The following is a 14,007-nucleotide window of genomic DNA, read 5'->3' as shown; positions in this document are numbered from 1 at the left end:
ATGGAACCAAGTTGACAAGATAGAAAACTAAGAACCACTATGAACAACAAGAATATCTTAACCTCATGCATATCACACTCTTTTAATCCTGAGATTCCCTCAAATCTTCTTTTATTACATTCAGTGGGAATTAACTCGGAAATAATTATATATATAAACAGATGGAATGGTTATAGCTCCAGCTCTAAGTGGTAGAGAACTGTCATTATTATAAACAAGAGACCTTAGATGAGAGAAGTGGGGATAGGATCAGCAAGCATGGAATTCAGAATTTTTTTTTTAAAAACTGTATGAATAGTGAAACAGTAGCCACAGATACACATTAGCAGGGTCCCTTCTCAGTGATAAAGCAAATATCTTGTGTCATTTATTGCACACATATTCAAAAGCATTTATTAAACAATTTATGAAGGGCATATGACACATCTGAAGAGCTCACAGTGAGGTTTTAATAAAGGCTTAAAACTTTCATGTAATAATAGAAAACAATATATTTGTCATTAGCTTAATCCTTGCTCTTTTTGTGGTGGTTCTTTTCACATTCAGTCTCATTATTCTGGGAAAAAACTCAACAAAAGTTCTGAATGACAATTTATGAAATACTATAGTTGTCATAATCTATTTTCAGTTATTGTCTCTATTAAAGATTATAGAAGTCTTCTGATTACACAACAGTGCTACTAGTTTCTGTAAGTTTAAACTGCAATTAGGTTGGGCCTGGTTAGTACTTGGATGGGAGACCACCTAGGAATACCAGTTGCTGTAGGCGTTAAAACAAACAATCAAATAAATAAACTGCAATTAATAAAGTATAGATAAGGACTTAGTTTACTGGTATGCTGCACTGAATATTGTCAACTGGACATCTTCCTCATCTCCTTTAATATACTACCTTGCTTTCCTGAGGATAACCCAAACCACATTTTGCACAATCCTTTCTTTCATTATCTAACTTAAATTCTGTGATAGTAGAAAAGTGGAAGAGAAAGAGAAGTCATTATTCTTCTGTATTGGCTGTGGGCAGACAGCTGAGGTTACCAGCAGTGGCTTTGTTGGAGTTCTGGGTTTCTTCCTGAGAATCACACATTTTGCTATTGCCAGCAGCTGGATTCATTATACTTCAGAATTTCTTGTAATTAATCTTTCTCATTTTTTTCTTTGTCATCTCTTACAATATCTGTATGTCTAATTTCTTGTATTAAATTTCCTTCTACTTAAAATATTTGAACTTGTTTCTACTTTTTCTGACTTTCGACTAATACACCTGGGTAAATCTAAATCCTTTAAGCACAGCTTCTTGAGCTCCTGAAGTCATGACATCTGAATAAAATTTATTATTGGCTAGTAATTAGCTTAAGCAATTTTTTGTTATTGATCACATAGTTCTAATATATTCTACTTAAACCTACTGCTACAATTCCTCAAATGACATTCATATACTTATGAGCTCATAATGTGGTTAGTAGATTCCCTCAGAGGAATGGAGAGTGCTGTACGCAAGAAATAAAGTTGACTTGAAAAAATAAAGAAAATCATGGAAAATGAGTGCTCACTCTGTTTATTTCTGCTTTGACTTCAGCTAGAGTAGGTTAGAGGCATGGGCCAAAAGAACCAGGAAAAAAGGAGGAAGACACTCCTTGCTCACAGAGAGTCGACACAAGTAGAAGGGAAAAGGAAGAGAGAGAAGAGATTGTGAATCGAAATAATATCTAGATCGAAATTTTTGTATCTGTTGTGTCCAGAATAACCAGACCCAACTTGAGTGCTCTTAACCAGGAGACGGTTTATTAGCCGGCGGCTGTCCTTGCAAAGGAGCAGCCCCGAAATGCCAAGATACAAGGTTTTTAAGCCCCAAATCCCATTCCTCATTCTGACTTAAACACAAAGGTCCATCTTTCTCCTATTCACTACCTGTCAACCCACTGGTCAGGTGTGCAAGCGGGGAGTACAGAAGCAGAAAGCTTGTTGTTAGAATGTTATGTTCCTATGGGTGATTGCCTATGTTCCCATGGGCTATAGCCAGTGTTCCCATGGGCGATGGCCAAACAGTAATTTTCAGCTTATATACAATTGATTATTTTTCATGCCACGCAAGCAAGCAGGGTTACACAGGCTAAAATTGGCAGTTAGCGTATGAGCTCATTGTTACAAGTTTTATGATTAACAGAATGTGGTTAGGGGTTCCAGAAACTAGGCCTAAGTTATAGACTTCCTTTGTCCAGTTTCAGGTTTTAATTATTCTTTAACCCTTTCACATTTCAGCAGGCCATTACAGTATCCAAATCTGAAGCTTGTTACTATTTATACCTTGATGCAGGACCATGTAGCTGCTGCCTTTTCCTATGTCATGGAGAGTTGGATTTCCACAATGCACACTGAAAAATTCTTCCATGTTCAAATATACATAATAGTAGAGCTCAATAGAGAAAAGGCATACTTTTCCATATTTGTCCCATGAACAGTCAGAGTTTTTTGTTATAAGTTGAATGGGAAAAATACTGAGAGTAAGCAGTATTTGTTTTTGCTACTGACTTCAGTAGTACAATGAAAAAAGAATGACTTTAAAAATCTGTGAGGATTGGAGGCATTTTCCCATGCTGACCCAGAAGTAGTTCAGTGAGATCTCAACTGTCCTCTTAGTTCAGGGTTCCTGGAGGTTATTTTATCAATGGATAAAACACTGGCTATATCATAAACCACCTTAGATTTTTATTTTCCCAGGTCTTAATTCTGGAGATTATGATTTTGTAAAATGGAGAGATCTCCAGATTGTACTTTAAAGGTGATCACTGACTAACAATTATATAAAAAATAAATTTCATCCTTGCTATAAAATGCTTCTGTACATCAGCAGACATGTCTCCACCAATACTAGAAGCTGATATTGAACTCATTCTTGTTTTTGAGGCAAATCCACAATATCTGAATATCCTATCCTGTCATGAAAATAATTTTTTTGAACTGTATTTGTCAGTTGGGCAGTTGGATATATGTAGAGCACACACTTGAGGCAAAATTTCATTAAAAGTTTAGCATTAGAATATTTTGTCTGATACACATGGGCCAATCGAGTGATCCGAGAATCATTAAAATCCTAAAGGAGAAGAGAGTGATGCCAGAAAATGTCGTAGGGATTTAATAACTTCGATTCTATATTTGTTCAATGCTAAGGGTTACATTTTATCATTTTTATCAATATATATGTAAGATAGAATTTCCATTTTTTCTTTGGAAAACTTTGATTAATTTGTGTTTCTTTCAATTGTATTTGCAATGTGGTATTTCAAGTAGCAGAGATTTCTCAAAGACCATTCATTTGTGCATTTATTTATGCACATAAATAGTTTTTGACCACCTGCCGATAAGTGTCCAACATTGTTGTAAGTGTGGGAATAGAGTGGTAAAAAAAGTTTGTGTCATCTCACATCATCTGCTAATGATTAAACATGTATTGTTGAGATTCCTCTGATTTTATCTTAGAAATTTCTTACATAATATTTCCATGAATCACAAGGAGACTAAAAATGACTAAGTAAGAAAAAGTAGAATTTAATTCTTCTCAGAAATGTCATGGTATGGATCTTCCAAGTCATGCAGTGTGCTGGGGGAAAAAATAGGCTTATGAAAATATGAAATAGTCTTTTGATTTAAAACGGATCATATTGACAGTTAACAGGTGTCGTTAAAAAAAAAAAAAAGAGGCCAGCTACTTAAAATACCACATTGCAAATACAATTGAAAGAAATACAATTTAATCAAAGTCTTCCAAAGAAAAAAATGGAAATTCTGTATTACATATATATTGACTGACAGTTGAAGGGAGAACATGTTAACATTCCTATGAGTTTAGTATCTTGTCCACAAGGGGGTGCATTTTTCTAACACATGCACATTTCCTGCTTAAATTCTCAGCTCACATTCATCCTTTCCCTGTGACTTTAAACTTTCCTCACACTAAGAAGTCAAGAGCCGAGGACACCAGAGGCTCTAAGAATGAACTCTTGTCCAGGATCAGTGATTGTGCTCTTCTTAATGTTTGGTAAGTCCAATGCACAGAAGCTTATTGTCTTTTGTTTCATTATATTGGAAATGTTTGACCATGATTTTCTTCAAGTGGTAAAGCTCCAGGTCAGGCCCAGTGTAACCAGAACCATTATCGTTATTTTTTTTCTCAGGAAGAAGCAGTGGAGACTCAGTGACCCAGACACAAGGCCAGGTGACCCTTACAGAAGGGATTTCCCTGAATGTGAGCTGTACTTACTCATCCTCAGGGTATCCCACTCTTTTCTGGTATGTTCAGTATCCTGGGGAAGGTCCACAGCTCCTCCTGAAAGCCCAAAGGGCCAATGAGAAGGGAAGAAAGAACGGTTTTGAAGCCACATACCACCGAGAAGCAAATTCCTTCCACTTGGAGAAAGCCTCAGTCCGAGAGTCAGATTCGGCTATGTACTACTGTGCTCTGAGTGACACAGTGACTGAAACTGCAGGGGGAGCTGAGCACAAATTCTGAGCAACAATAAGGAGCCTGGATGCTGAGTGTCTGATGCAATGATTTAGAAACCAAGAGCTAGTCTACTATTGTTTTCACCCATCAATCACTCTCTAGACACACTGGTTGGTATGAAAGTCATTTAAATGAACTCCAAGAACACAGCAGAGGAGCAAGAAGTAAACATGCCTCATGCGAAGCACGATAATGGCGAGTGTGAAAACAGATTCCTTAATCACAGCTGAAATGTATGATTTTCAAAGTATAAAGCCTCAGGATGAATGAAATGGTCTATGTGCTCATCTTCGCTTAAAATTCTAGCCCCCTGACCTTGTCCCAGGTCATCCAGGGACATACTGTATTAGGAGACACACCTGTAACAGGTGAGATTGCAAATGCTTCATGTCTCCCTGACAAACTAGGATAAAAAAGGGAAGATTTCTAGGGAAACGTTTGCCCAAGAAACAATAGGTTCTTTTTTCATCATTAATTAATCTTTTTTTATGTGTGTGTGGTGACATTGGTTAACGAAATCTGGTAAGTTTCAGCTGTACCTTTTAACAGTAAGGCATGTATATATTTACATTGTGTGTTCACCTCCCATAGTTAGATTTCTTTCTGTCACCACATATTAGACTTTTATCCCGTTTATCTCCCCCCTCACGCTCTCCCCTCACCCTCCGGTAATCACTAGTCTATTGTCCATGTCCATGAGTCTCTGTTTGTTTGTCCTGTTCCTTTGTTGCTTTTAAGTTTATATTCCACGTATAAGCAATATCATGTGAATTTCAACTTTTTCTGTCTGGCTTATTTCGCTTAGCATGATTATCTTGAGATCCATCCATGTTGTCACAAATGGCAGTATTTCATCTCTTCTTATGTCTGAGTGATATGCTATTGTATATACATACTACAGCTTCTTTAGCCAATCATCTATTGTAGGACACTTCGTTTGCTTCCATGTCCTGACCACCGTGAATAATGCTGCTATGAACATTGGTGTGCAAATATCTTTCCGATATGGTTTTCAAGTCTTTGGGGTAAATACCCAGTAGAGGGATTGCTGGATAACATGGTAGATCAATTCTCAGTTTTTTGAGGAAACTCCATAGTGGCTGTACCAATTTGCAGTCCCACCAGCAGTGTATGAGGGTTCCTTTTTCTCCGCGTCCTCTCTAACATTTGTTATTATTTGTCCTGTTGATTATAGCTATTCTAACAGATGTGAGATGGTATCTCATTGTAGTTTTGATTTGCATTTCCCTAATAGCTAGCAATGTTGAACATCTTTTCATATATTTGTTGACATTTTGTATGTCCTCTAGAGAGAAGTCTGTTCAAGTACTCTGACCATTTTTTGACTGGATCGTTTGAAGAAACAATAGATTCTTAAAGGAAGAAATACAAGAAAGGAAGGAGGAGGAAGAGAGATTCTTACCTATGACCACATATATGGAAAGAAATGATGGAATATTTCTTACAGTTTCTCACTGGGGAAATTACATGTCAGGCCTAGACCGGTGTTCTCCATGCACATTAAAGCAAAACTGTTATAATCTCTGCATTAGAATAGTGCCTGTATCAAAGTAAAATCTCCTCAAATAATTGTTAAATTAATAAATGAGTAGGAAAGCTTATTGCTGCTACCACATGAAAGCTACCGATTTTCATTGAACAAATTTATTCAACAAAGAATTATTTGCACCTACTCTGTGCCAGATCATAACCAAAGAGACAGTACACAGAACAAACAAAATTTGCTGCCCTAATAGATCTTATATCCTAATAGAGGGCTCACTCCATGTTACTGCTATTCTAAGTGTTCAATGTGCATCAGATTATGTAATTCTCTCAAAAAATTATCTATTATTATGTCCATTGTGTATCTGAGGATACTGAGGCACAAAGAGTGTAAGTCACTTATTCATGATCACGTAGGTGGGTAGTAGCAGAGGCAGGACTCAAAGGAAGGTTCTCAATGCACGTGACTTAAGTATTAATCTAGAGTACTTATATAAATGTATATATAGATCACATTGCCGGTGGTAAGGAGAAGACTGGACAAGAAGTTAATCGAAAGTTTTGGGCAACTGTCGTTCTGACTGTAAGATGGTCTTGCTGGCTTTTCTCCTCACACATACGACACGACTCTGAATAGATATAAATGTATGCAGCAGAGCCATCTCTGCTGTCTGGTGAGCTGGTAGTAAACTTGAGTCTCCCTTTCATGTGGCAGAAAAGAATATAGGAGAGAGAAGCTGGACTTGGATGCCGCCCTGGGCAGTGTACTTGGTAAAGTACGGAGATGTGTCTGAAAGCCGCGTAGGTGTTTTCTGGCTTCATTTTTGTTGTGAGATAGAAGAGAGTTTTAGTGAGGTTAATACAAAAATAGCTAAGATACATTTTCCTTAGGATGTGGGACATTGGAATAGGAAGCACGGAGCAAAGAAAGTCATTATTTAGTCCATCGAGGATTCATATTGAGAAATGTAGACGAGACACAATTGGTGATCGTAAACACTGGGTGACTAATCTCTTAGGTGTGGCATTTGCCTTTTATTAATTTGTAATTAAAGTGCTATAAACTGCACATATTTAAGTGTACAATATGGTTAGTTTTAACATATGTATATGTCACAGTCAAGGTAATAAACATTTCTACCACCACCAAAGCATCCTTTTGGCCTTTACAGTTCATCTGTCTTTCCACTTTGGACCTCAGAAAATCGTCTTCTATATGTTGCTGTAGATTACATTGCATGAGTGTAGGTATAGGATTTTATTATTTTTTCTATTTGACCTGTCTTTATTTTATTGTCCTCTCTTTTTTACCTGACTATTTTGGATTACTTAAATACTTTTTAATATTCCATTTTATCTGTTGACTTTTTGTTATATCTTTTTGAACTTTTTTGAGTGGTTTTTCTAGAGATTGTAACATACATGCCTACTATTCAGAGGCTACTGAGAGTTAATACTGTTCTATTATACGTAAAATGTTGAAATTTTGTACAGTATGTCTCTTTATCCATCAGTACTGAAGCTTTGTTATAGTTGTTTATACATATTACATCTACATACATTGAAAACATAGTTGTATGCATTTTGAAACTTAAAAGAAGAATAAGAAGTCTTTTCTATTTATCAGGTCTTTATCATTTCTGCCATTCTTCCTTCATTCCTGAAGATTCAAGTTTTCCTCTGATACCAGGGGATGTGTCTGAAATGATGTATTTCTCTTCTACCTTGAAAAATTTCTTTTAGCATTTCCTCCGGCACAGGTCTGTTGGCAACTATGTTTTTAGTTGTCTTTGAACTGAAAATGTCTTTATTTCACCATTATTTAGGAAAGATTTCCACTGGATCTGCAATTTTGTGTTGACGGTATTATTTTTGCACTTTGTTTTATTTTTAATTTAAAAATTACTTTTTACTTTATTAAATACTGAGTTTATTTCATATGCATATTTTTGTCTCCCCCCCCCATTTCCACTTGTCTGACCATTGCTTTTCTTATGTCCTATTGTAACATTCCGTACATACTTAAAACCAAGCAAAGGGTGGAGTTCCACTTTTAAAAATTAAACAACATATTCTTGGCAATGGAACCTGGACACCACTTATCAATCATGGTAGGGAAAGTTCTCACTTTGCATTATAAAAAGGACAGCCAGATATCAACTGTTATGTAAATTTAAGAAGATGGAAAATTTTAACAAACTGTTTAAACTATTTTCTTAAAGAGACTTCATCCTCTGCCAGAGACGGTGAAGTCGCCTGTTCAGTCATCCAGAAGCTATTCTTCACAGAATTGATGAACTTGGTTTCCATTAAGGGAAGAAAAGCAGCTTTTCCTATCCTTGCTTGCATTTTTGCTTTACAGAACTATGTCCTTTCAGTATTTTAAGAGGTTTTTTTTCCCATGACTTATCTAAGTTATTTATTTAAGCCATCTGTTGCCGGAAGCAAAAGGATGGAAGATAAGTATACTGGTCATCATTTGCTACAGGGAAAGGTCAGCTTAAGGTCCCATACACTTTTCTAGTCCGTGGTCTAATGGTCTAAACCAGTGCTATGGTCTCCACTGGGTAGTGGTCCAGATTCTCTTCATTCATCTTCATAGCCAGTCGGAAGTGGATTCACTTGAGAGTTATGGAATAGAGCATGGTCACCATCTCCCCAGGGAAAGCGCTTGGAACCTGATGCGGAGATGGCGGTAGGTGATGAACTCGTGTCTCAGGTGCTCCCCATGATGCGACTTCAGGAAGACTTCAGCATGCTCACTCCCACCCTGGGGAATGTGAGGAAGTAGGTGAGGGTCTTCCACACGTGAGCTGGGCCCTTCTCGCCGTGGGCGCCACTCGACATGGGCTGTGCCAGCCGTGGCCGGAACCGACCTAGCAGCTCAGGAACCAGGGTCCCCGCTGCCGCCGCCGCCATTTTTTACCAGGACCCCACATCTCCTCTTTTTAAAAGGGTTCTTGATCTTTTAATCTTGGTGTTGTTGATTTTGAGGGTTTTATTTTTCTTTGTTCTTTAATTCTGGTTTGATTTTTGTGCATTTTTGGCTAGAATATTTTGTACCGATTTCTTTACTGGAGCTTTTTCTTCAGCTTCTTCCTCATTAAAATCATCATCATCATCATCTTCATCATCACTGTCGTTGTCATCTTCATCAGCAGCAAGTTTCACTTTTCTTCTGTGGACACTTGCTACCACTTCCAGGGGCAGAATTTCCATCCTCCTCCTCTTCATCATCTGATTCTGCATCTTCCTCCACAGCTACTAAATGCTGCCCGCTAATATGCGCAGGCCCTGAACCACAAGTAAGACCACCGGGGTGTTACTTTAAAACCCCTAAGGGAAACCGTTGGCTGTACAGACATTTTCAAAGTTGCCAGTGTTAATTTAATTGGACTACCTTCATAATTCATTGCCCCAGCTTCAACAATGTGCAATTCATCCTTTGCACCAGTCCCTAAATTGACCGTTCTTAAAGATAATCGGTGCTTATTTTCATCATTATCCACCTTAAAGTGATAATCTTTGTCAGCCTTTGGTTCACAACTGAAAAGATAGTTCTGGAGCCTCAAGGGGCTCATGTCCAAGTCCATCAAATCTACCATGGGGTGGTCGTGTGTGTGCTGGCTGGAAAATTACTGTTTGGCTATTGCCCATGGGAACATAATGCTCTAACAATAAGCTTTCTGCTTCTGTACCCTCTGCTTACACAACCGACCTGTGAGTTGACAGTTAGTAAAAAGAAGAAAAATAGACTTGTGTGTTCAAACAGGATGAAGAATAGGGTTTTAGGGCTTAAAATCCCTGTACCTCTACATTTCAGGGCTGCTTAATTTGGGGTCTGCGTACTCCTGGCAGACCCAGCTGGCTGAATAAAGTGTGTTTCCTATAACTCACTGATTTCTGGTGGTCCGTGTGTCTATCGGGGGCTGGCAGCTACATCATTTGGAGGCCCCGGCGAGATCTCAGGGAGTGGCCCTGAGAGCTAAGACCAGACCGGCCTCCGAAGCAGTTGCCATCCCTGTTACAGACTCAAAGGGGTGGCCACCCTGAGACGTTCCAGGGCCCTTGAATGCCGTGACGGGATCAATGCAATCATCAAGGATGCAACCTTTAGGGCACACTCTTCGTTCCTGATCTCGATGGGAATCTCCGAGGCCTCAACGTCTGGATAAAAAGGTACCTTTCTGTTCCTGTTGACCAGTCACTGGGGTTCCGTGGAGGGACTGGACGCAGTCATATCTCCTAGACCGTGGGCAGGCCATGGGATGCCGCCTCTTGTGCCCTGTCATCGGGTTCGGTCTATTGTCTTTGGTCTTGTCTAGGTTGTAGGTTGGTGGACCTCTCCAGGTCCACCTACAACCCAGTAATTATTCTCGTCTCAGTGTCTGTCCTATGTTTTCTACGCAAGCGATGGGGGGAGGTGCGAGTTCACAGAAGACACCCTTGGAGTGTCTCCTGTGACATTTCAAAGAAGGGTTTGTAGAGGAAGCTGACTATGGCATAAAGTTTTCTCCAGGTAGACTAAGGACATCGTATGAAGTTGAGTGGCCATCTTTTGGTGGAAACTGGCCTCTGGAAGGTTCTTTTGACAGGAGTTTAGTGAGGAATGTTTGGAAGATTGTCACAGGAGACCCGAGACATCCCGATCAGATTCCCTACATCGATCAATGGTTAAACCTTGTTCAGAACCACCCTCCTTGGCTCCGCCGGTGTGCCCTTTCTCTAGGGGTGTGAGTCTTAGTTGTGGGCACTCCGAAACATACAGCGACTGCTCTCCAAGACAGCCCAATCCCTCAGTCCTCCAATCTCCAGCGGGGGACAGTGACCTTCCCCCACCCTCTAATCCAGGACAACAAAGGCCAAATAGCACCGCCTTACTCCTCGGACGCGGGCAGGTAACCCCTATGGGCCTCCTGCTCCCGCTCTGGGTGGGGCACCAGCCATACCACCATCCCGGACACCCTCCCCTTGTGAGAAGCACCACCCCATGGGCATCATACAGACAAGCCCTTTATGGTTTACGTGCCTTTCTCGACTAGTGACCTGTACAACTGGAAGGCACAAAATTCGCCTTTCTCTGAGAAACCCCAGGCATGAATGGGACTCTTAGAGAGTGACTTTCAGACTCACCGCCCCACTTGGGATGATTGTTAACGGCTTTTAGTTACCCTCTTCACCTCAGAAGAATGCAGATGCCTTCAGGTGGAAGCACAAAAGATAGCTGCAGGAGGGAGGAGAGTTGAGGAAGCACAGGAACAGATGGAGGAGGAATTTCCCTCCACCCGCCCAGACTGGGGACACAATTCTCAGGCAGGGAGAACAGCATTAGATCGGTACCACCAGATTCTAATTGGGGGAATTAGGATGGCTGCTCGTCAGCCAACTAACCTTTCTAAGGTAACTGAAGTTATGCAGGGACCTCAGGAATCCCCTGCAGCGTTACTTGAACAAGGCATACCGGGTATACACCCCCATTGGTCCTGAGACCCCTGAGAACCAGAGGGCAATTAATATAGCCTTTGCTACTCAGGCAGCCCGTGATATCCAGCGTAAATTCCAAAAATTAGAAGGTTTTGCAGGGATGAACCTGTCCCAACTTGTCGAGATAGCCCAGAAGGTGTTCAACAACAGGGAGGCACTGGATGACCCCAAACATATGGCTAAAATCCAAAGCTACTGTCATCAACCCAGCCAATCTGTTGCCAGACCCAGACTCCGAGACCCCCGTTCATGACTGCATAGATTTCACTGACGCTGTGTGTTCCTCGCAGCCAGACCTCAAAGACAACCCTCTGGAGATGGTGTCTTCTGACCGGTCACAACCAGAACCAGAAGGAGCATTAATAACTATGCTAACGACAATACACAAGGTCTTAAATAAGACCACCCCAGACATAGGACAAGATTGTTGGTTGTGTCTAAACCCACAACTCTCTTATTATGTTGGTGTAGGAACTCCCCTAAACTTAACTGAGCTCAGCAGCACACGAGGCTGTGAATGGGAAACTCCTCGAGTCACCTTAGGAGACATACAAGAAAAAGGAACCTGCCTAATTTCAAAGAATTATTCCAAGCTGTTGGCACAGTCACCTTACTTCGATAACTGTAATCGTACTATCGAAGTACCTACCTCAGGGGGTAAATACTAAAAGGCTCCAAATAATACTTGGCTTGCATGTGATAGTGGCCTCACTCACTGTGCTGCATCTGATCTTTTCAACTCAGGTGAGACTCATATTTGTATCCTAGTCTTTGTACTCCCCCAAGTGTCCACTTCTTCCACCAGGACAGGTCACAGAAACGGGCCGTACCAGTCTTAATACCCCTTCTTGAAGGACTCGGAATAGCAGGCTCTGCAGCTGTAGGTACTACTGCTCTCATCAAGGGAGAAAATGAATTACGTGAAATTGGAATACAGATAGATAGGATATCAAGACCTTAGAAGACACCATCAGCAGGCTAGAACTTCAAGTCGATTCACTAGAAGTAGTCCTCCAAAATAGAAGAGGTTTAGATTTATTATTCTTAGACAGATTATGTATGGCTCTAGGTGAAATCTGTTGCTTCTATGCCAATAACTCTAGAATAATTAGAGAAAGTTTACCACTAGTACAGAGAAATTTAGATGCCAGGGAAAAACGAAGACTAAAATCAGATAACTGGTTTCATAGGATGTTTAATTGGTCGCCATGGCTAACAACTCTCCTATCTGCCGTAGCTGGACCTTTAATCCTCCTCCTCCTCTTGTTAACTTTTGGCCCATGTTTCCTCAATTTCTTGTGTGCATATATAATGAAGAGAATTAATTCTATTAAACTTTTAGCAATACAAAATAGAGGCTATGAGCAAAGTCTGCATGAAGAATCAAGGATTTGATTTTCCGCTAAGGCCAGTGGGGAATGTACTGGCTAGAAAATTACTGTTTGACTATCGCCCATGGGAACATAACGCTCTAACAATAAACTTTCTGCTTCTGTACCCTCCGCTTGCACAACTGACCTGTGAGTTGACAGTTAGTAAAAAGAAGAAAATTAGACTCGTATGTTCAAACAGGATGAAGAATAGGGGTTTAGGGCTTAAAAACCCTGTACCTTTCCATTTCGGGGCTGCTTAATTTGGGGTCTGCGTACTTCTGGCAGACCCAGCTGGCTGAATAAAGAGTGTGTTTCCTATAACTCACTGATTTCTGGTGGTCCGTGTGTCTATCGGGGGTTGTGGCTACAACACATGCATTTGAGTGGGAGAGAAAGCAGAAGGATATAAATGACTACCACTTGGCAGAACAGTGCACAGGATGAAATTACACCAAGGCACACTTTGTTTTATTTTAATTAATTATATTTGTAATTGAGGTTACTTTAGTTAATGTTAGGTCCAGGAGGGCCCTATCCTCTTAGTGTGGGAATCAGTCTCCTCCCTTACCTTTGCGTGGGAATGGGACATGGCATCTGGTGGGCAACGCTACATGCTCATCTCCGGTTTCACTGGACTCTCCTCCCTTCCCTGACAATTTACCCACCCGAAATATTCCCACCGAAAAAGCCCACCTAAAGTTCCATATAAGTTTCAGGTCCCTTTGTATTTGAGGCTGACGCCATCTTCGGCTCAGCCCAGCTGTCACTCTACTACAATAAACCTTGCTTAACCCCTTTGGCCTTGGGTGTTCTTCCTTTGGAGAATCTAACAGTTAATAGCATTATATAAATTTTAGGTGTACGATATTATAATTTGACATCTGTTTACCCCATAACGTGCTCACCACCAAAAGTCTAGTTTCCATGAGTCAGTATACATTTTACCCCCTTTACACATTTTGGCCTGCTGACACTCCCCTTTCTCTCTGGTAACCACTCATCTGTTTCCATATCTATGAGTTGTTTTTGTATTGTTTGTTCATTTGTTCCTTTTCTTATACTCTATATGTGAGCGAAATCATACAATTTATTTCCTTTTTGATTAACTTACTTCACTCAGCATAATACCTTCAAAGCCCA

General features: G+C 40.3%; 2 pseudogenes and 1 gene segment (V, D, J or C); 1 reads left to right on the top strand and 2 right to left on the bottom strand.

Annotated features, from left to right (window-relative positions):
* Nucleotides 1–3,844: 3,844 nt before the first annotated feature.
* Nucleotides 3,845–4,776, top strand: LOC120606259 (T cell receptor alpha variable 9-1-like). The segment is given in 2 exon segments: nucleotides 3,845–4,039; nucleotides 4,176–4,776. Coding segments are annotated over 2 exon segments (381 nt in total).
* Nucleotides 4,777–8,586: 3,810 nt separating this feature from the next.
* On the bottom strand, nucleotides 8,587–8,998 carry LOC120606261 (cytochrome c oxidase subunit 6A1, mitochondrial-like; annotated as a pseudogene).
* On the bottom strand, nucleotides 8,974–9,715 carry LOC120606258 (nucleophosmin-like; annotated as a pseudogene).
* Between the last annotated feature and the right edge of the window lie 4,292 nt (nucleotides 9,716–14,007).

Source organism: Pteropus medius, unplaced genomic scaffold, assembly GCF_902729225.1.
Source record: "Pteropus medius unplaced genomic scaffold, Ma_sr-lr_union100, whole genome shotgun sequence".
Classification (NCBI taxonomy): Eukaryota; Metazoa; Chordata; class Mammalia; order Chiroptera; family Pteropodidae; genus Pteropus; species Pteropus medius.
This window is presented reverse-complemented; position numbering and strand designations above follow the sequence as displayed.